General features: G+C 49.6%; 1 protein-coding gene across 1 annotated transcript in view; it reads right to left on the reverse strand.

Annotated features, from left to right (window-relative positions):
• Window positions 1-5,301: 5,301 nt before the first annotated feature.
• Window positions 5,302-23,730, reverse strand: part of LOC103604702 (zinc transporter ZIP11-like) — a 113,603-nt gene continuing 95,174 nt past the window's right edge. Inside the window, exons 3-5 of the mRNA XM_008589278.1 lie at window positions 9,195-9,293; window positions 6,488-6,646; window positions 5,302-5,491 (exon numbers count right to left, since the gene is read on the reverse strand). Of these exons, the coding sequence (XP_008587500.1) occupies window positions 5,413-5,491; window positions 6,488-6,646; window positions 9,195-9,293 (337 nt within the window). The 3' untranslated portion in view covers window positions 5,302-5,412. The remainder of the gene's footprint in view (window positions 5,492-6,487; window positions 6,647-9,194; window positions 9,294-23,730) is intronic.

Below are 23,730 nucleotides of genomic sequence, written 5' to 3' on the forward strand. Positions count from 1 at the left end.
GCGGAAGCCCTTTTTTTTTTTTTTTTTTTTTTTTTCTGTCCTTTTTGAGACCCGCCACACCGCGCTCAGCCAGTGAGCGCCCCGGCCATCCCTATATAGGATCCGAACCCACGGCAGGAGCGCTACTGCGCTCCCAGCGCCGCACTCTCCGGAGTGCGCCACGGGCTCAGCCAGGAAGCCCTTCTTAAAGACACTCTAATTCCTTTGTCTCTTTGCAGAAGGCACCTCCCTTTTCTCCTGAACTGATAGTTATATCCCAGCATATTCCAGGAAGAGCAATTGCAAACCCAAAGCACGGAGGATAAGGATTAGAAACCACCATAATTTCAGGATTTCTCTAATTTGTAGTCATAAATTTGGGGAAAATATGTGTTGAAATGGATTCTTAGGGTGCTTAATAATAGATGGAAAACCATCATTTTAAAATTGGTCTGAAGTTATTGATATGGACATTGGTTACAGAGATTCTGGATTTACTGTGCTAGCATGAGAAGTGGGCAGTGACTTCAGAGCCTCAGTAGACTGCCACTGGGCACCAGGTGATTATCCCTAATGTACCCAGTGGCACCTGTGGTCCAATCTGTCCATCATATACTGGGTCATCTCGCACTGGTTGGGAATGGCTTGTATGGGACTGGGCCTGGCCAGGTCCTGAAGGCACAAGTAAGTTGCATGTAAAGGTAGCTCATTCCCTGTTTGTCTGCTCCTGACCCCTTCATCGATTTAAAAATCGTGTCAGGAGGAGTTTCCCAAGAACCAGTGACTGAGGGAGGAAAAATCATTGAGTCTAGCTGACAGATGTCTCTGTGTGATATGCTGGCCTGACCTACAAATATGCTGTGATGGTAAAGTTCCAGCGAGGAAGGTGAAGGGAAAACCTCCCAGTGGGGACTCATCTCTCTGTCTGCTTGGCTTGGAAGGAAAGGTTTGTTGCAGGAAGCTACACCCAGGTATGAGCAGTGACAAATGGTCTGGTCAGATGTCGAGAACTTGAAAGAAGCAAGTTGGAGGTTTGGTGACCGAGAAGTTTGGGGAGATATAAATGGCTTCACCTCTCAGAATGGGTCAAATTTGAAAATAATTGATCCTCGAATAAAAGGAACTCCTCCAAAGTCCCCACTATGGAGGAGGCTCTTAGTAATGAAGTGGGCAAGTCCATCTACTCTATGTGTGACAATTTCTTTCCCCAGGCACCCTATTGCTTTTTCAACTGATTCATGAACAAAAGTGGCCATGTTGGCCAAGATGGAATTGTGATAAATTTAATTGTCATTAATGCAGACCTGGTCCCTGAGTGCACATAGGATCAGTGACGACCCTGACCCCTGGTACTGATGTTAATCCAGGGACACTGGGAACTACTTAGTTGCAGACTGATTACTCTGGACTTCTTCCACTATGGAATGAGCAGTGATTTCTCCTCACTGGAATGGGCTCCTATATCTGGTTTTGGAATTGCCTTCACTGCCCGTTATATCGTCATGGCATGCCATATGACGTTGCTTCTCAGTGAGAAATTCACTTTGCAGTGACAGAGGGAAGGCAATGGGTGATACCCTTGCAGTTTGACCCCTGTCACCCAGAAGCAGTCATCTGTATTGAACTGTATCATGATTTATTGGAGAATTAGTTTCAGGACTAAGAGACAATACTCAACGAAGTTGAGATATTATCCTTTAAGATGGATGTTTGTTCTAAACCAGTGACCAATATGTGGTTTCTCCCACAGACAGACTAAATAGGTCTGGGGGAGGGGGATGGCACCACTTTCATTTTATGTAATGACTCGTTCTCTCCAACTTTGTACTCCACTGGGATCCAACAAAGGAATGCTCCACCACTGGGGCAGCTGGCCATGGGGCTAGCTCTCTTTGGAAAGGAGATATGTGACATTTTCATTGCATGAGGGATAGCTCCATTAAAGCAGGAACTTTTTTTAAAAAAGTGAAAATAGGGGAATTAGAGTGCATGTAGATGTGCAGCAGAAAAAGATACAACAGCAGTCTGGACATGTCAGCTGGCCATCTAGAGTTTCACATGTCATTAGGTGAACAGGCCACAAAAGTGGGTTACAATGCTGGCTTCAGTGACTAATCCTGGGAAAATACCGATGCTTCTATCCTGTGGGGACAGGCCAGGGCAGGAGCTATGAATGACACTCAAATGGCCCTCCCAGGAGCCTCTTCCCCCTCCTCCTGCCTGTCCCCAGGGTGGAAGTTAAGGAAGACTGCTGCAGTCACACATGCAGGCAGGCCCATCTTGGTCTTAGTAGCCTCAGGAAGCGGGGTGGGGCCAGGGCAGTGAATGACATGTCCCATCCAACCTGAGACACTGGCTGAAGACAGTAGGAGCCTGGAATGGAAACTGGAAGTGGGAAGGCCAACGATGACCCAGGGTATCTTGTCTAGAAGAGGAAATGAGAGCTGTAACCTTCACTTGTACTTGCTTTCTGTGTCACGTGCATGTTTAAATATTTTAACTCATTGCCTTTCCTTCCTCCCCCTTTATTTGTTCTAGCATACATGGGGTGCACGTTCATGGTTACCTTTACACGTCTGCCCAAAGAGTATAGAAAAATGAGATGGGAATGCGACTCAGCTGGAAGAGGAGTGGACATTACTCAGAGACCCCAAATATGGGAATTGACAAAGCACTGGGGTAGCTCCCTTTGGAAAGAGGATATTTTGACTGTGTGAGAAATAACTATGCTTTCTAAGCAGAAAGTTTTTTTTTAAATGAAAATAGGACACCTTTTTTTTTTTTTTTTTTTTGTCTTTTTATGTGACTGGTAAGGGGATCGCACCCTTGGCTTGGTGTCGCCTGCGCTGTGCTCAGCCAGTGAGTGCACCGGCCATCCCTATATAGGATCCGAACCCGCGGCAGGAGCACCGCTGCACTCCCAGCGCTGCACTCACCCGACTGTGCCACGGGGTCGGCCTGAAAATAGGAAATATTGAACAGCAAAAGAGTGAGGCTGTAATAAACTTAATAAACATTTTTATTTTGTAATAAACTTTAGAAACTTTTGGCTCTCTACCATCTGAACTCATCCCCAAATTTGGAAAATCCACTACAATGTGAGTCTTGGTAAGGGGCAAAACCAGCTAGTTCATAGGCATAGGATCTAAGCTCTGCCAGCTGTGCAGAACTTTGAATGTGAAGCCAGGACACAAAAAATCAGGGTCAGTATAGGGTTCATTCTCATGGTAGTGGTAGCAGTTTCAGTTGTAGTGTCCAGTACCCAGGGACCAGCACAGGGGGAGCCATGTCACCTAAACCAAGCTGTTCTTCAGGTATGATTGGGCCATGGTCCTAGGTCTCTAGCTTTCTTGGATCCAACCCACTTTCAAGCCCGATTCTCCTGTGAGATGCTATGAGTTCTCTAATAACCTTCCATTAATTTCCTTTTCTGTTTAAGCAAGCTGAAGTTGGATGCTGATGTTTGCAACTAAGAGTCAGACTAGCCCTCTCATCTGAGCTCTTTCCTTTGCTTCTACTGATATTGGGTAGGGGAGGTGTTAGTTCCAACTTTAGCTAGCTCTTATACTGGGGTACTTGGGAAAGTTCCTGTAAAAATAGAATTGAAAGGTAATACAATCTTTCCATGAACTTTTTGAAGTACCCTTGTATTATCCCTGGAAAGAAGCAGCTTTGAGAAGGACTAAACGTAACACAGGTCATGCTCAACAATATCCCCTTTATTGATATTAATCACAGTTATGAGGTCTTGTTCATCAGAAAGAACAATTTGCCTTATGTAGAACTACATACAAAGACATAAAAATAAAACATACACATACACCAACCACCAAACCAGTTCATCTCAACCAATCAAACCTCTGAATGTGTCTTCAATTTTGATCATCAGTGCTTTGGAAGAAGAAAAGTAGACCCAGAGCTAGGTTGGCCTTTGGGGTCTTAGAGCATTCAGAGCAGGAGATTCACCCTTGGAAACAATTAAACATGTAAACTCAGAGAGCAGGCACTGATAACACAATGCCTGAGTACACCTGGCTCTTGGGCTGCCTGCCTTCTCAGCAGAGCCCACTCAAAGTCCCATATGCTTCTGTGATCATTGAGGACGGCAGGCCTTAGCTGTGTCTGAAGCACATCAGTCACATCACCCTGGTTAGAGAAGCTATGCGTAGGAAGGAGCAGGTTCCCTGGTAGTCTAGTTTAAGTCACTCTTTAGGATCATTTCAAAACGATAACTTTGCTAAAATTTACTTTAAAAGGGAAATATAAATATATCTCTTCTTTTCATACCCCTTCTTCCTTCCCCAACCTAAGCCCTTTGGCCAGACTCTAACAAAGTCTGTTGTAGCTCAAGAGTTCTTGTCAAGTTACAAGTCACCAAATGGTCAACCCAATGCAGATTCCAAATGTCTTTCATTCATTTAACTTAAGAGGCTCCCTCCGTTAGTAAATGAAGGGTTTGAGTTCTAGCAGTTTGCTGGTATCCTCAAGTCTCTTACAAAAATGAAGGCTATAAACCTATCAAAATAAATGCATAAGGGATTTTGAAACCATAAACAAATCACTTTGCTCTTGGAATCCACAGAGAGTAGAGGCCTCTGATCAAAGCCACAGTGTCCTCTTTTCACAGTGTGGACTGTGTGTTCACAGTTGTCTTAATTCCCTAATTCCCTTACCTTCAATAATGCCAATCTTTGCCTTAAAAAAAAAAAAAAAAGAAAGAAAGAAAGAAAGACTAGCCAATTTCCATCCCTTCGTCTGTGTCCTCTGCCATACAGTCTTTCCTTCAGGGGAGGGAGAGGAAGGTGTATTCCTCTTTGGACTGGAGCGAACTTGGAGAGTATGTTGTTATGTTAGTGATGCTCTAGTTCTGGCATTCTAGATGGGCAGAGGACCGCAGCTCAGGATCAGGAGGGAAGACAAGAGATGTGCCAGCCATTCTGCTCTGAGTCTTGGAGAGTATGTTGTTATGTTAGTGATGCTCTAGTTCTGGCATTCTAGATGGGCAGAGGACGGCAGCTCAGGATCAGGAGGGAAGACAAGAGATGTGCCAGCCATTCTGCTCTGAGTTACTTGTCCAAAATGCTCAGGAGACTTCTCTTGAGAGCTTGCTTCTAGAGAGGGAGATTGAAGGTAGGAAAGCAGAGATTTCCCTGATCTGTATGTCCTCGATAATCCCATGGAAGAAAGATTCCATTCAGCAGCCGAAACAAAAATCTGTAGTTCCATGACCCCTTGAGATTCCAAATAAACCAATATGTCCCTCAGAAGCAAAGTAAAAATTGTCATGTACAATCAGAGTCAATCAGGATAATGAGACAAAGAGGAGAGAAAGGAAAAATGTTTTAATGTGAGGAAAGAGGCCTGTGGTCCCATGGAAGCCAACCACTGCCATTTTCTTGTGCTGCCTTTCCTGGGGTCCAGAGTGTCTCAGCGCTAGCCCAGGCCAACGTCCAGTGACATCATCACCACGAATCCTAGGATGGAGGCCCAGGATGCAAGTTTTCCATTACCACTGGAGGGAAAGAAAGGAAGAATAAGACCTTAATGCCTCCTGAGACTGTGTCTAGGCTGAATGTCCAATTCCTAAGGTACTATAGGTTGAGTATCCTTTATCCAAAATGCTTCAAACCAGAAGTGTTTTTAATTTAAAAATTTTTTTTGGGTTATGGAATTTTTGCAGATACTCTAACCAGTTGAGCATCCCTACTCCGAAAATCTGAAATCCAAAATGCTCCAGTTGGCACTTACTTTGAGTGTCATGCCAGCAAAAGTGTGGGACTTTGGAGCATTTCAGATTTCAGATTTTCGGATTAGGGATGCTCAACCTGTACTATTAAGGATGGTTAACATTTATTGGGGGCTTACTCTATGCCAAGAAAACTGATCAACTCATTTAATTCCAAACAACAACCTCATGTGGTCAGGATCATTATTACCCCCATTTTACTAGTAGGGAAACTGAGGCATAGAGAAGTAAGCAACTTGCCCAAGGTCACTATCATGGCTCTGTAGTCCACACTTGAATAATAAAGGGTGGGTACTATTTCTTGAAAATGACATTTCACCTGCCCTTGTAAACTGGCCTAAAAATCATTCTGCTATAAGAATGAAAATAAATGAAGCAAGCCCTCCCCCTGCCCTGGCCTGCAAGCTGGACAAAGAGAACATACATATATCACTTTGGCTAAAATTTTAGAGCTTACCTCTCCCCTCATTCCAGCCCCAGAAAAATCTAAAGAGAGATAGATAATATACAAAAATGACAGTCTACGTCATCAGGGGGGTCAGGGGGCAGGCGTGGGTCCACTGCTTGGTAGCACCTCGTCTCTTGCCCCACCTGCCCTTCACTCCTCTTTCTTTTAGTTTCAGAGAGCACAGTTGGGGAGGGGGTGGGGCTGACCTTGGGGAGGGGCAGGGAGGGGTGCAGATAAGGAAAGGAGAGGCAAATCCGGAGGCCAGCCCAGGCTGGGACTGGGACAGGGATGCATAGAGAGGGAAGCTCTCCAACCTGATCTGGGCTTCGGGAATGATGTCATCCATGACCACGTAGACCATGGCACCAGCAGCAAAGGCCAGGGCGTAGGGCAGGATGGGCTCAGCCAGCACCACGGCGAAGGCGCCAAAGACCCCAGCCAGGGGCTCCACCATGCCACTTAGCTGCCCATACCTAAGGAGAGAATGGGACAGGTACCACTGCAGGAAGAGCCAGGCAGACACTGCAATGTCAGTTCAACCCGGGAACATGATGCACATCATTCCACACCAGATCTGACCTCGGCAGTGCAAAAGCATGTTGTCGTTTTTTAACAACCTCCTTCTCCTTCCCCAGTTCCCTGTGACATGGTGACAGTAGACCTCCTGCCCCCAATTACCTTTAGAGTGTTAAGTTTCCTACATTGTCCTTTTTAAAATATAACAGCCTTATTAAGGTATATATAATTTGATAATATAATTCATGTCATATGACACACCCATTTAATGTACATATTTAGTGGGTTTTAGGATATCTACAGGGTTGTGCAATCATCACGACTATCTAATTCCAGATAATTCCATTTTCATCACCCCAGAAAGAAATGCCATTCTCATTAGTAGCTCCCCATTTCTCCCTCCTCCCCACCCCTCACAACCACTAATCTACTCTTTCCCTTTATGGATTTGCCTCTTCTGGATATTTCATATATAGAAATCATGTAATATGTGGTCCTTTTTGACCAGCATATTTCACTTAGCATAACGTTTTGCAAGCATATCCATCCATGTTGCAGCACGTGTCAACACTTCGTTTCTTTTTCTGGATGAACAGCATTCCGTTGTACAGCTCTGCCATCTGTTAGGTGTCCACTCATCAGTCGATGCCTATGTTGTCTTCTGAGTGAGTGATAGGACACTGGTTGGGATTGGTATGGACATTTTCCACAGACAGCTGTACCTGGCATGTTTGGGGGTCAGGCCACCACTGCACCCCATTTGAAGGGGCTGCACCCATTCACCTCTGCTGAAGAGGTGGGCCTACCTGGCCATGTCTGTGGTGAGAGCCTTTCCCCCATCCTACCCCCATCTTGGATTAAGGTGAGATTTCCCCTTTTCAAAAATCCCTTTATTTAAGGTGGCAAGCGTGGGTCTCTGCAGCTTGGAATCACATGAGCTCTGATTGAAACAACAGTGCACATGAGCATTGAGAATTTTGAGAGCAGGAGATAAGCCAGTAGCTGAACCCCACAGCCTGAGCCCACAGGCAAAAGACACCTGCTACAGGTCAAACACCAATAGACAAGGAGTTGGGACACCTTTCTCACTGTCTCTTGCAAGTGGGAATTTGGCAAGATATACTGCTTCTGAGCCTCGATCCCTCCATCTGTAAAATGGGGGTGAGATGTCTTTCCCACACAGCCTCCCCAGATGACAGGAAGGTAACCAGGGTAACCTATAAGGACCGTGAACTCCCAGCCCCTCCCTGCTTCTTCCTGGCCAGGAGCAGATGGTGGGCACTTGGAAGACACCATTTCTGCTGCAGAATCCCCTAAGGAGCTGCAGCTTCCTGGCTCCCTAGGCTTTCACGCAGGGGCCAGTGCAACTGGCAGCTCTTTGGTTTGTGCAATTCCTGGCCTTGGCTTTGCTGCCTCAGGAGAAAGTGGGTCTGATGTCAAGTCCAGACTGGAGTGAAAGAAAAAAAAGTTTCATTTCAGGGTCTGGATGCATACCACAAATGCTCCACACCCTTCTCTTGTCACCCCCGGTGCCTCAACTGTATAAAATGACAGTCACGGCTTTTATGTTTAAAAAACACCTCTAAGGCCACCTTGCTCTGTCCTCACCCAAATCCTCTATTCCACAGACTCCAACAATGGAGAAAGAGATAATGGAGGGTGGGAATAAAATAATTTAAGTATGTGCAAGGACTTGTAAGTCACAAGGCCCTATAAAATGGAAGGCATTTCTAAATGGTTGTTATTAGCAGTCCTTTTAAATGCTCTTACCATACAGTCTAGAGTAGCGATTGTTTTAACAAAGAAGTGTTCTGAGGCTCCAAGTCCTGAGTGAAGAGGCAAGAAGTCTCCGACGAATTAGATTTCTAGTCTCAGAGTCACCACTGATAAGCCTGGTGACTCGAGCTGGTCCTTGGACTCCCTGGGCCATGGCTCCCTCCTCAGAAAAATGGGGACTCACCAATGATGTTGAATTAAAGAATAAACTAGAAAGCCTTTTGGGGAAGATGAAAACACTAGGTATGATAGTGCAATAGTCATCACCATCCCAGATGCTACTGCCATGGTCCTGGTCTTGACATTGACGGGAGTCAGAGAAGAGTGATGGTAAGGACTCTTGGGGACAGGCCTTGGTATTATGCGTGTAAGCTGAGGCATGTGACATTTAGAATAGACATAAAGTCCACCTTGCTTCTCTCTATCCCAGGAGGAGAGAACCTGACACTGGATGCATGTGGCATGGCCATCCATGGTTTTGGAATAGCAAACAGAGCCATTCAGGCTGGTTTATGTACAGGATGAAGGTAGGAGACGAGATCATTTCTTGAGGTCCCCCAGACTTTGGGGTGCAATATTCACCCGGGTTATTGGTGTTTTACTAGAAATCCCAGATTGGCCTCCAGGTCAGAAGTGGTTGTTCTTGCAGAAAAAAGCCCTCAGGGAGGTCAATTCTGAGCAGTTTACATCAGACCCGACCCCGCCTCTGGCAGCCGCTGAAGCACTCACCAGAAGGCTCTCCAGGTGGAGAATCCTGCCCCTCGCAAGGGAAGGCTGACAGCCAGGCCCTCAGGGAAGTTCTGGATCCCAATCCCAATGGCCAGGTTCCTGAAAGACCAAGAAGGTACATGAAGGCTTTTGTCCGGAAACATGTCCCCACACAGATGGGAGCCCCCAGCCTGGACCCAAAGCCCCCTCTGGTGCTGGGGAGCCGGGTGGAGGCCTGTGATGGGTGGAGGAAGGAGAAGGTCAGGGCACGCATGTGGGTGGAGAGCACATGGGGCAGGCGGGAGTGGCGCAGATCCTCCACCCTGTCACCCTGTCCTGGGCCTCGGGGGATGCTCTGTCTTCACAGAGCTTTGGTAGGCAGAGAACACCCTGGCTGGGTGTCAGGAAGGCCCAAGTTCTGCCACTGAGCTGTTCAACTTTGCACAAGGCTTTCTACTTTCTACACCTCCGCTCCTTACATACAACTTGAGGCTAATAACGTTTACCACGAAGGATTGCTACATGACCCAATGACCTAATAATGCCTATAAAGTCCCTAGCAAATGTGAGGTGCTCAGTGCATTTTGGTTTCTGCTCCCTTATGACACAGAGACAGATATATCACATTTTATCTAGAAGCAACTTCAGAAAGTGCAGCTGCAGAACCTGATGGTGACACAGATCTGGCTCTGGCTCAGCTTCCCTATGAACTCTCTAAGTGTGGCCACTGTCACTCCATTTCTGGGGCCCCGGTGATGCTCACTGTGATCCTCTCACCTCCTGCCTCTGCAGGACACGGAGGAGCTGTGCTGCGTGATGAGACAGCTGGCTGGAGCCTGCTTTGTGCCCAAACCAGGTATTGGAGTGCAAAGGGAAGAAGACGCAGAATGGGACAGGTACGGGTACAATACCTGGCTTGTGCCTGGCCTCAGTGGGTTGACAATTTAGCAAGGGAGACAAACACACATGTAAATTAAAAGCCTTCAATAAGCACGCTGCAAACTACTGCAAGCCAACCGAATGTCAACCTGCAGAGGAAGCAGACGCATGATCGGAGGGAAACAGGGTCTGTCTGGGTCCAATGGAAAGACAGTTTTAGGGGCTCTCCCCAGGTGAGACTCTCCCTTGCCCGGACAGGTCCAGGGGGCAGCCCCTCCATGTGATCTACAAAGATCCCGAGGGTGTGAGAGGAGGGCGTCACCTGGCAAGTGATGCTGGCATAGGGGCTGAGGGAGTTGTGAGTAGATGAGATGGAAAAGGGTAACTCCACTGTCACTTGGCTTTCTGGTCAACTGGCTCATGTCTGTCCACCTGCTGCCAATAGAAATCCACCCATCAGCTCTGGACAGAGGCCTTGAAGGTTCCATGAGGCTAGCTCTGTTCCAGTCTCCAGGGTCAACTGGCTCATGTCTGTCCACCTGCTGCCAATAGAAATCCACCCATCAGCTCTGGACAGGGGCCTTGAAGGTTCCATGAGGCTAGCTCTGTTCCAGTCTCCAGCAAAGAACAGCAAGGACAGTCCCCAGTGTTTAAGATTTCATCTCCAAGGGCTTGTACCTCCCTTGTATTTACCTTTATCTCCCCAACTCATACTCACATTCTCCATACGGAGCTCACAGCGGGAGGAAGGAGCCCCATCCCCAGGGCGGCCAGGTCAGGGAGACTCCTAGGAAAAGACTGACCCTACCAGAATCTTGAACTTCAGGTGGTGGCCTGCATCACTTGCCAGGTGATGCCCTCTTCTCATGCTTGCCTGGGGTTCATTTAATTAACTCTCACCCTGTCCCTTCTTGACAACTTTATAATGCTTCTCCTCAACATCCACTCATTAGTTCATCAAGTGAGGGCATCTGAAAATTATTATTAGTTCCTTAATAAAGGAAATGTTATGGTGTCTTGGGGCTCACAGGGCCATGAAGCCTACCTCCCCAATCTGCAGGCTAGATTGTCCATAAGTGGAGGGGACAGACAGGAAGACACCACCACCACCCCACTGGCCCAGGACATGTCCACAAAGGGCCCCTGCTCCCAGGAGTTTTCCCAAATAACTGTCTATGCTATCCGAGGCTGCTCTCTCCTCTCACTTCTTAGAGAGGGGTTCAGACATGCTCTCACATTTTAGATGGCTATTCATTTCTTATGCAAAATTGTGCCCATGATCTAGGGGGCAGCAGACATTTTCTACAGAGGGCCAGATAGTAACTATTTTAGGTTTTGTGTGCAGCTGCTCAACTCTGCCATTGTAGTGGGAAAGCAGCCACAGATAATATGTAAACAAATGAATATGGCTGTGTGCCAATAAAACTTTATTTACACAAACAGGCAGTGGGCCAGATTAGGCCCGAGGGCTGTAATTTGCTGAGCGCTGCCCTAACAGCTTGGTGGCTACAGAAAGATATGACAAAATAAAACTACAGATCCTGGGTGTTGAGGACTGCTCTTCTTAGGTCCTCAGGGCCATGCATGTGGTGGTTGAAAGTTTGGGCTTTGCAGTCAGACTTCTTATGTCCAGATCTGGGCCCATGCTTTATTAGCTATGCTACCTTCTGTTTTCCCAACTATAAAACCTGAAGATCGATACTACCCCCCCTCCCCCTTCACAGAGTTGCTGTGATGATAACCTGGGATGGTCCCTCTAAAGCCCTTAGCACAGGGGAGCCGATATACAGTGAGAACCTACTCAATGTTTGCCACGGGATGGGGGTGAGCGTTATCGCTGAGATTTCGGCATGAGCTGATGATAGAAGGGGTGGCAGAGAATGAGACTTAGGACAGTCAGTACCCACAAGACGACTGACTGAGCTTCTTGCTAGGCTGGGGGAGGGGGACATAGGCTCTCCAGCTGTGGGAGCTTTTCTAAGAACTCATGGGTCCTCCTCCCAAGGCTGACTAAGAATATTTTCCACCCAGAATCAAAACTCACTCCTTTGCAAAGCTCTGCTTCAAATAGATCTGGCTTGGCTGTCTTGCTTGGGGCCCATCTGTTCTTGAATTCCCATGGGCACTCATTCATTTTCTCCTGTGGATACCCCCGCGAGATTTTTATATCACTCATAAGACATTGCTGAGAGCCACCGTGCAAGGTGAAGGTCTTTCTGAGGCTGTGTTCCCGTGTGCTGGTCGGTGTGCTTAGGTCACACAGAAACTCCCACGAGGCATGGATTTGTGCTTCTCCCGGGCTGGCACCCTTTCTCTTGTCCCCTCCAGACCCTGCTGAGCCCTAGTAAATGCCTGGGGACTGGGTATTTCCCTGAGCACAGAGAAGACAAGAATTGCTGGAAGGAAATACGGGGCACTTTGAGGAGCCTGGACTTTACCATGCTGGTGTGCTTCTGAGTGTGATATCCTTGTATAACGAGCCCTGGAGGGTCGCCTCTGGGTGACCCTTAAGATTTTGTCCTAGGCAGCTGGGGGACAGTCTTACTCCTTTCCCAGAAGCACCTCTGATAGGTGAGGTAGTGGGTAGGGAGTCAAACGCGGCTACCACATTCTCCAGGACAGCCCAGCTTAACAGGAGAGAATACGGTTAGGAGAAATTGGATGGGGTTGAAAAAGAAATGTGGCTAGAGATTTTTATGAAAAAGCCATATTATCCCTTCACTTTTAAAATATGTATGTGTGTGTGGTGGTGGGTCCTGCTGGGCCATCTTGCTTCTCTTCCTTTTCTGGGTCCCTGACCACCATTCCCCAGCCAGTCCATAGGGCAGGATAAAAGTCCCCTCTCACTCAAAGGCCCTGGGCTCCCCTCTTCTGTCACTCTGCCAGGGAAGGTGACAAGCTCCTGCCTCTGGGAGCTGGGTTAGGATCAGGGTTGGCCACCTCGCTTCTTTTTCCTTCTTGGAACCAGATCCAGCTTTGGAAGACACTGTCAAGCCCTGCCCAATCTGTAGGACTCTAATGAACATGTTCCAAACAGCCGTGGGCAGAAATACAACTTGCTCTAGAGGCTTCTGCTACCAGGTTCATGTCTAAGCTGACCCTGAACTACTATCTAGAAGCAGGGATGTGGCATTGGAAATATCTTTCTGTTGAAGAAACAATCCTGAAGGGTAAATTCTTGCCAACATTTCATCAGCCCCTGCCCTGCCTTCTCAGACAGACCTTCACAGCGGGGCCCTCTCCCTCCAACCGTCTTCAGTGTCCCCTGGCCGGCCACCAAGAGGTGGAGTGAATATGACCAGCTTTCTTGACCTTTTGCAAAGCCCTGAGTCCAAGGCTTCTTTCCAATGAGGAAAGACAGGGTATCTGCCCAGGGCTCGTGGCCCTTGTCCACTGGCAGGCACATGACTCACCCCAGGCACAACCATAGAGCTGCCAGCCCAGTGCTACCAACGAGTCAGAGGTGGAGCTCCCCGTCCAAAGTCCTTGCCATGACGCGGCACTGACTACAGCCGTCTGCCAGGCGGGCTGCAGAAGCCTCCACATCCTGTCCGAGAGCCACCGTCCTGATAAGCAGCACAGAAACCCCATTCTTCCATCCCTGGCAAGCCTCGCTCCCTCTGCCCTGCCCAGCTCCAGCACAGGCCTTCCAGCCCAACTAGGTGCCACACCCTCTGGATCCTGCCAGGCCTTTCTCAGCAGGGCGCTGCCTCTCTGGGCGACCATGGAGCCCTCCTGAGCGAGGGCTGGGACCACAGCCTCCGCTTCCTATGTTCACGCACATCTCCTCTCCATTTGGATCTACACACACACACACCTGGCACTGGCCCATCCACGTCCCTGTGTCCTGCTGCACATCGTGCATCTGCTACATGTCAACCAGGTCAGGGTGACCCCAGGGAAGAGCCCAGTCCCCTGTACACCCTCCATTCTTCTTCACCACTTGCATCAGCTCCAGACCGTCATTCAAATCCACAGCTCTTGTCCTGCTGCACATCGTGCATCTGCTACATGTCAACCAGGTCAGGGTGACCCCAGGGAAGAGCTCAGTCCCCTGTACACCCTCCATTCTTCTTCACCACTTGCATCAGCTCCAGACCGTCATTCAAATCCACAGCTCTTGAACCTGGCTACTCATCCCAGTCACCAGCGGTCTTTAGCAAGTGCCAATGCCTTGGTCCCACCTTGGAGATTCTAATGAATTGTTGTGGTGCCGGGCCCTGCACCTGCAGATTTTAGGAGTGTGTGGCAGCGTTGAGAACTGCTGGCCTAAGAAAGGGGATGGAGCCCACCTCCATCTCAGGAGCCCCTTCCCAGCTATCCCTGTTCCCAGCACAAGCTGGGAGCTGTGGGCACCAGTGGCCACTAGTGAATGTTTCAGGGAGCTTGCAGGCTGGGTGCTTACTGTATACAAAACCTGATTTGGGGAGCCCTGGAGGGAGTCCCAGGGAACAAGGGGCAGGAGTACCAAAGTGAGACAGAATGCATCCACAAAAGTGATGGAGAAGAATGCGTGCCACGTAGCTGGGAGCCAAGGGGCAGAAAGGGGAGGGGCTCAGGTTGACAGGGACGGTCCCTTGGAGGGCAAGCTCTAAGCAGTGGGGGCCCAGATTGGCTGGCAGGGATGGGACACTGTGAAGAGGGAAAAGTGGTGACTTGGAGGAAGCCCCAGGCTTGCTATCTCCCCCCTGCAGCCCTACTGTGCGCCCCTCTGTGGCTCCAGCCTAAATGAACACTCCATGCTGGTGCATTCCTGGGGAGGTGGAGCTCGGTGGGCCCCCCCTCCATCCTTTAAGCTTTGGGAAGGGAAAGCCCAAATGAGAGGTTTCCTTTCCAGGACAGGCTATGAAAATACAAAACAGTGTTGAAAAGCAAGGGAAGGGAACCCACACCTGTGCCCTTCGGAGGACAGTGCGGCTGCTGTCTTCTGGGTTTGTTCCTCCCCAGTAGGAGCACAAAGACATCATTACAAGTCTGGACCACCGCAAATTAATGGGAGGGAGAGGGAGGTGGGAATGAAGGGCTCTTTAAGGAAAGAAACCACAGGCTGTCCCCTGACAGTGTTCTTTCCATGACAAGCCAAGCCCCACGGTGACCTGTCACTAGGGCCTGACTGGGGGCAGCAAGGGAAGGGATCCTTTTGAGAAGGGCAGAGAAAGGGCTATCCCTAGGGAGGGCAGGACAGGGGAAGAGGTGGCAGGGAGGGTGTACAGGGCCTGGTGTCCTAGGGGTGGCGGATGACTCCTGGGGGCCAGGTTGCACCTGTAGGATCAAGAGCAGCCCTAACGAGGCCTCTGCTGGGAAGGCGAGCCAAGGGTCTTTCTGGGAGGGCTGCCTTGCGGGGGGCGTTGGAGCTGGCTTGGGGCACCTGGACTTCTTTCCTTTCCCTTAGGAATCGGAATTTGCCAGGGAGGGGCAGACCGGGAGAACCACGGACTCAGAGTCCGGTGTTAGGGAAACGGTTTTGCTTTTAAAGCTCATCTATATATTTTTAAACACAGAGGAAGAACGGAGGTAGAGGAGAGAATGGCAAGAAAGAATTCAAGGAAACATCACTTTACGTTTGTGACTGCAGGGAGGAGGCCAGCGGCAAGCTCCTGTCTAACCTCGGAGCTCTCACTAGCAGCGCGTAGGCTAACACATTAAGGCATCAGATGTCCCTGAATACGGTGTGACTTTAGCGATGGGAACTAGGGTGCCCAACCACACTGGTTCACTCAGGACTGAGGGGGTTCCCAGGATGCAGGACTTTCAGTGCTAAACCTGGGACAGTTCTGGAACAACTGGGATGAGTTGGTCACCTTTAGAAGTACCCAGGTGACAAAGGCGAGCCAGGGTGAGAATTTTAATTTGCCAAAGAGCACGTATACAGAATCCTGGAAGCTGAGCAGGTATCTTAAAAGTAAAAGGTCAGCCTACCCAACATTTGCAACAGCTTAAAGCAAGTTCTGACCCCTCTGGACCCTCCGGACACACCTCCCTCTGGAGAGCCAGTCTCTGCAACCCCACCCGCCCCATGGGTGTCAGGTCAGTCCTGAGGGCTGCTGTCTCCAGCCCAGCCCTGAGAGGCCCCAGGTGCTGGCTAGGAGTGGCAGGGGTAGACGAGATGGCCTCCCTGCAGGGACAGCAGCAGACACTTTGCACAAAGGAGCAATTCAGGCTGCTTCGGGCCAGGAGGCAGCTGGAAACCCCCGAGGGTGGGGGACCTGTGTGGGGGTGGAAAGGTGCTGAGCTTGCTCACAAATATTGACTCCCAGCAGCTGGAAGGGCCGAGGACTATAGGGTGCCAAGGAGTTGCAGGTGGGACAGAGGTGCCCATTCGTCAGCTGGGCCTCTCCAGTCTGGATGCCAGGACAGGAGCAAACAGCCCAAGGGTGCTTTTCCATTTGCCTCTCTCATTCCCTGCTCCCCTGACCTGGTGGAGTCACACAGGCAGATGGCCAGGGTCCCTCCAGGCTGCTAGATAGGAAGGGCTTCTCACCTCCTGCATCCTCCTCCTTGCCTAGCTCCCCCAATCTCCCAGTTAAAAGTCAGAGAACACTCACCTGCAAGGGCCCGTGGAGGTCACCTTGCTCAACTCCTCCATTTTAAGGTACAAAACGTAGGTGCAGACAAGTTCAATGCCTTTGAAGGCCTGTGATGTGTCATAGGCGAGTCAAACACACCTGGTTGGGACTTCAGGTGTACCGCTGTGACCCAGTGTAAGCCACAAGAAACACAGCTTCTGCTTTATCTGTAAAATGGGCATAAAACTCCCCATTTTACAGATAAAGCCCTTGTGCAGATGGGAAATAATCACCGTGAAGTGCCAGTCCCAGCTCAGAGCCCAGAATGGAGGTTACTTAAATGGTAGCCACATTAAAAGTGCCCGGGGGAACTCAGGCCTCCAATCCTCTATAGCCTGGTGGCCTCCCAGCCTCACACCAATGTTGTCTCCAACGAGTGTCCCTCAGCCTTCTCAATTCTGTGACCTCTGGGTCAGAACCAGGCCCTGAGATAGTGACTGGGCCGGCTAGGAGCCCCTTCAGGCACTAAGTCCTGGCCATGTGCAAGAGCTCATGCCACATGCAAAGAAAGACGTGAGGAAGGGCCCCTATCTCCAGACAGCTTACAATCAGAGAGTGCAGAACACCTGCCAGTGACTAGCTTCAGCACAGCTCAGAACTGGTGCATGGCCATAAGAGAAGCACAGAGCATAGGGGGACAATGATTCTGGCAGAGAAAGATGATCCAGGAAACTGCATGGAGAAAGTGACATTCAAGATGGACTTTGAAGGTGGGGGGGACAATTTCAGTGGATAGAGATGGAGAAACGCATCTTAAGCAGAAGAAGGCATGGAATCAGCAAAGATGTGAGATGGCATGGCACGCCGACCCACATATTCCTTCCTCTCTCCTTCCCCAAGTCAAAGCCAACACACATACAAAAAACCAAAACAAAACAAAACAACAAAAAAAACCGCGCTGGGGCCAAAGCCCATCTCTCTTAGACTGGATGTCTAACACACCCAGCCGAGTCTCTTGGCTTTTTAGGGGAAATCTGAGCAGTAAACACCCCAGTCCTACTTCAGGGGGTTTTCCAAAGCCAAAAGTACAGGGTTCCATCCCAGCGGTCCCCCACCTCGTCTTTGGGAGGCAGACCCCTGTCTGCAGTGAGTCACTCAGGGAAGTTCGCTTGAAATTCATTTATCGGCCATCTCCATTCGAACCTTTGATTTTAGGATGTTTCAAGCCCTGAGCCTGGTGAAAGCTTCCTGTGAGTGTCCACAGCAGCACAGAGCACGTGACAGGAGCTGTGCCACCAGGCACTGTAGACCCCGTTGCAACAACCTGTGGCCGAAACCAGCTTTTCTTTCGTTACCACGCCCATCAAAGGGAGCCTGAGGTCCTCTGGCTAGAATAAAAATGATGCTAATCATCACTGCCTTTTATTGAGTGTTACTAAGTGCCGGGCGTGGTGGTAAGTATTTTGCATGTGGCAACACGCTTTGTCCCCTCAACCACCTCATGAGTGTTTCCTGACACTGTTATTCATATTTTACAGATGGGGAAACTGATGCACAAACAAAGAGTTAAGGCACAAGGAGTTAAGTGACGGGTCACCAGGGTTACCCAGCTGGGAGGTGCCAGAGTGGGACCTCTTAACAGCTACTGCCTAGGCTTCGGTCCTCTGGGCCTCCTGCAGATCCATCAAAGCATCACGGGGAGAGACGGTTTCCTGAGCTCAAACCCGCCTGGCGGAGCAGGTGCAGCCTTATGTCCATAGCTAGTGGGCTGAGATTCTGGCCTACTCTGGTCAACAGAAGAGCAGGCTGGATGGGGGGGGAGGGTGTTAACCAGAGACCTCCAGGGTCTAATGGAGTTGGGACATCTTATCCGCAGCAGGGTTTCTCAGCCTCGCCAAGCTGACATTGTAACCGGTGAATTCTTTGTTGTGGGGGCCTGTTCTGTGCATTGCAGGATGCTCAGCAGCATCCCTGGCCTCGACCCACTAGATAGAGGTAGTGACAGCTGTGACAATCAAAATGTCTCCAGACATGGCCAAATGTTCCCCTGGGGGGCAAAATTGCCCCTGGTTGAGACCCACTGACCTAGAGTAAGCAACAGTTTAGGTGAGCTTGCTTCTGCAGCAAGTATCTGAACAACAGAAAGTGCTCAGACTGAGCGGGGGAAACATCCGATCTCATGCATCACATCTGAGCATTTCTAGGCTCAGTGGAACTTAGTTGTGGCAAGACAGATCCTGGAGTTGAATGTAAAAACAACACTTGAGAACCACTGACAGTAGGCGCTCTAATCTGAGCATTTCTAGGCTCAGTGGAACTTAGTTGTGGCAAGACAGATCCTGGAGTTGAATGAAAAAACAACACTTGAGAACCACTGACAGTAGGCGCTCTACAGCCTCAGCGCTGCACCATTCTGGAGCACCTTTCTGCTTGTGTTCTCTGCCTGTGGCGCCCCCTAGGGTTGTGCAGTGTAAAACTCCTGCTTGAACACCAACCACGGATCATTGCTCAGTCTGGGGCTTAGTTCCAGGTTGGAGGTAAGGTGCCCTCAAGGAAGGTGCTGCATACAGTCGTGGATTTCTCTGAGAATTGGCAAGGGAGCTTCCTGGCAACCCTCGGCCTTGCTCTTCAGGCTATATTCTCTGGCCAGCTGATTATGAAGGGAGAACGGCATATTCCTGACAAGGCCGGCTTCACCCCAGCTTTCAGATCCTCCCATGTGTGATGAGCGTGTGTGTTCTTGCGTGGCAGGCCCTTACAGACTGTTTTGATTGTTATCGTCCCGCCGTGAAAGGCCTGATTGTTCAGGCCTGGTGATGACATCACCAGCTTCCCACTCGGGCGGCCTGTCGAGGTGTCTGATGAGCCTACAGGTGGGAAGGGGCTGGGTGCTGCCCGCAGGGCTGCCCGGCCCTACCTGCTCAGTGGAGCTGGCTTAGCACGCAAGGGATCTTCCCCCACCTGCTTGGTGCAGTTCTGGGAGGCTTATTGGCACAGGCTGGAAAAATGAGATGACCCATTCATTCTCTTCAAGTCTGCCACCCTTCCCAAAGAAGGCAGAAAAGAGCCCCAGGAAGTCAAGCCACCAGGCAGGGTGGTGGCTGAGGGTGATTCAGGCCACCTCTGTGCACCTCTCTTTGCAGAAGTGTACAGAAGGCTCCCAGATGTCTTCGTGATCTCTGACTCCCAGAGGGATGCCCTGGGGACCTTCACATGCTAAGATTCTCAGCAGAGAAATCCTGTGCATTGGCCGGATGTGAATGTGCCCATGTATTTGTCCAAAGACACGTAGTAGGAGTGTTATTATTCATAGCAATGCTATGAATAATAGCCCCAGCCTGGACACCACGCAGACGCCCATCCACAACAGAATGAGTAAATAAACTGTGTTCCATTCACACGGTGGGATACCACGCAGCATCGAGAGGGAAACCTCTGCACCTGCCTGCAGCAGTTTGGAGACATCGCACAGACAAAATTTTGAGTGAAAAAAACTAGACAAAAAATAGTAAATGCTGTACAGTTTTATGTACATAAAGTCTCGAAACAGGCAAAACTAAGCTAGGCCTTCTTTTTGGGGGGAGGGGGGTGGTATGCTGGCCAGTATGAGGACCTGAAACCTTGACCGTAGTGTTATCAGGACCACACTCTACCGAGTGAGCAAAGCAGCCAGCCCCAACATAGGCCTTTTTATCTGCTAAATGATAGGAGGGGCCAATGGCCATTAACAGTTATTTGTTAATTCTCCTTAAGGTAGTTGGAATTTTAAAAGCAATGCATTTGAGCAGAAACTAGTGAATCTCTAAAGGGAGGGTTGCAGTTCTTGGGTGGGAATCATATTCTTGGGAAAAGAATAACTTCTCATTGCTTTTTGAAAAGATGTTTTATTGCACTTGAATATACGTGCAGAAAAGAGCACATATACAAGTGTTCTGCCTGACAGATTTTCAAAAACTGGACAAACCCATGAAACCCACACCCAGATCAAGAAACAGAATGTTACCAGCACCCCAGGACCCTAACTCTGGGCTCCTGCTCCCCACTGCTCTCCTCCCAAGGGGACCCACCGTCCTCACTTCTAACCACACGGCTTAGTGGTGCCTGTTTTGGAACTTTATGCACATAGTTTAGGAGGCAGTACAAGACCCCAGAACAGCATCATCTGAAGGTTGGAATGAGCGCCTTGCAGCCTCATGTCCTGCAAGCTTGGCATGTGCACAGCTTCCCGAGGCCAAAGGTGTGGGCCTCTGTATGGGTATCCCCTCAGGATACTTAGGTTCACCCCCACCTCCCCTCACTCCAGTATCTTACGCACTGAGTGCTTTGGTCTCTCCATCTGCAGGATCAACATTTGAGGGGTGGGGTTACAACAGAAACACTTAGTTCCTCAGCACTCAAAATACCATTGCAAACCACTAAAAGTGTTTCCAGCATTCTGGTGCTTTCTTCTAAGGAGCTTTAAGTACCTTTATAAACATTTATCATTTCTTTCACTCAGGACTTATAAGATCATTTTCCATTTTTTTAGATTTAGTAACCAAGGCCCACAAAGGGCCCCACAGAAGGCGGGGAGGAAAAGTGGCCAGTAGCAGCTTCAGGGAAGAGAAGATCATAAACCTTACACACCTCACACACAATCCAGCAGGGAGTCCTGAGGGATCTACCTTCACGATCTGTCCAGAATCCAGCTGCTTCCCTCCTCCTCCACTGCTCCACCCCAGCAGGGGCCTCTGTCATGTCCTTCCTGGATTACAGTGACCACCTCCTAATCGGTCTCCTTTGCACATCTGCTCTCTCTGTGCTGCTCCTCTGCTCAAGACACTGCTGTGGCTCCCCATTTCACTCAGAGGCAGAGCCCAAGTCCCCCCCTGTTCTGCAATGCCTGTCAAGTTCTGCCCTCCGTTCTCTCTGACCTCTTCTTCTATTCACTCTTGAATTCCTGGCCCACCAAAAAACGTGAGATAATGTTTACTGGTTTCAGCCACCAAGTTTTGAAATATTTTGTTATGCAGCAATAGAGAACTAATACAGTCACCTTCTCAAGGAAATCTACCCTTACCCACTAACTCAAATCTAGTCTATTTTTCCTTTTTCTCTTTCTTTCCTTCCACCCTCTTTTCTTTTTGATACCAGTTATTACCTTCTAACCTGCTCTATGATGTATTCATTTCTCATGGTTGTCCTTTGTTCCCTCTCCCATGCCTGACCTGGCATCGGCGCAAGCTAGGAACTTCTGTCTGTCTGTTCACCGATGAATCCCAAGCACATAGAAGAGTGCCAGGTGCACACAGCAACAAGGCTGCCACGTACAGATACAGGCCTGAGGATTCTAGCAGGGCTGATGTCCCCCCTGCCCCAGCTGCAGGCGATCAATCAGCGGGGAGCACGTCACAACTCTCTGGGCCTTGGTCTCTTCAGCTGTGAAATAAGGAGGTTACACGGGGCGACGTGTAAGCTCTTTTCCAGATTCTAAGCCTTGTGGTTCCTACACAAGGACGGCATTGTGGGTTCTCGAGATTCCACGTGCTGCAGAGACAGGCCTTCGCCTTTGCCAAAGCTCGTTTTCCTGTCCGTGCACATCTGGAAAGCCCCAAAACAAAACCATCTCATTGTGCACATGTGGACAGCATGAACCAATCTCTCCAAGAGGAAACTCCAAAACGGCTGCTCAGCAAAACTGCAGCACCAGCCACATGAGAGAGGTTGAAAGGCTCCTTTCTTTTCCACCCGCAAAACAATCCTCTGGGCATGATCTTAGAGACTGAATGCTTTGCCGCTGAATAACATACACTCTCAATAGCCTTTGACTGCAGTCTCTGTCACTTTGCGCTCTCTGCCTGGCTCCTGGCCAGTGCACAACTTACAGAAAGGTTTTTCTCCTCCACCCCCTTGGTTGGACCAGACTACACCTTCACTTATCCTTGGGGCATGTGGCCCAAGTTCAAAGCCGAACACCACCTGCTCCTCCTCCTCTTCCTTCAGGGAGAGTGATTGAACTGCACGCCTAATGCAAACGGAATGGGAGCTTTCCCGCTGGTGAGAAATCCCTGGCTATTTGCATGCAGTTAGAATGGACTGCTTTCCCTCTGTGGCTGGGAGAGAAAGCTGCCTGGCAGAATGTGGTCTCGTTGTTTGACAACCAGCCTAGGCTCCCAAAACAAACAGGAATGGTTATTCCTTTGCAAATGAAATGAGTTTCAGAGGCACTGGACTTCATAAGCAGTGCAGGGAGGGGAGAGGCACACACAGAAATGTGGGATGCTTCCCACTCCCACCTTTGCATGCAGTGTTGTCAAGGCTGGATGGCAGGGACACTTTGGAGCATGGGAAAGCTCAAGTGGCAACAGGGAGCCTTTAGGTCAGTGTCCTGTGCACAGCAGGGGATGCTTGCAAGGAGAGAATGAAGGTGGGTGGAGACCATGGGGTCAGGAGGGTACAGGTGAAGAGGCAGGATCAGGATGTTAAAGGCCTTGAAACCCAGCCCTGGACCCTCCTCTCAAACAGCAGCATCTCCACTCTACAAGGTGAGACCACCACTATATACTCTGAAGCCTATCAGCATCCAAAGCACATGGGCTGCTGACTCTGAGTGCAGGCGGGATGCAAAGAAGACCGAGAAGTTGGAAAGAAAGCTAGCAAAAGAGAAGCCTTTTCCTTCCATGTGCTGTGTATTTTGGAACTTGCTTTCTACCTAGCCAGGGACTCAGAGCTTTGCTGCCAGAAAATGACAGTGCGTTCTTGGCTTCCCAGTGTGGACAGCTGAGGGTGTGTGCAGGGTGCATGGCCATGAGGCTGATGCCAATGGGGTCAGGGGGTCCAGTCATCAGCTAGGAGGTTTGGCACCTGCTGCTTTGCACATGCCACAAGTGACATTAAGACAGTGGGCAAAGCAGCCATCTCAATCAGAGCCAGTTCTTCCAGAAATGCCTGCTGCTAATCACAGAGACACCGGTGAACAGCAGCCACAGCAGGAGCACCAGCACCTCTAACAAAGCCCCTGCCCTGTGCCAGGCCCAATGTGAAGCACTGTTCAGGCACTGTTGCATTTTTCTCTGGTAATCACCCCAGGCAGAAAATGTTATCGACCCATTTTATAGATGAAGAAACTGAGGCTTACAGAGGGTTAAGTTCACCAGCCCATAAGTAGCACAGCAGAAACTCCAGCTCAGGTC

This window comes from Galeopterus variegatus, unplaced genomic scaffold (genome assembly GCF_000696425.1).
Source record: "Galeopterus variegatus unplaced genomic scaffold, G_variegatus-3.0.2 Scaffold5346, whole genome shotgun sequence".
Taxonomy (NCBI): domain Eukaryota; kingdom Metazoa; phylum Chordata; class Mammalia; order Dermoptera; family Cynocephalidae; genus Galeopterus; species Galeopterus variegatus.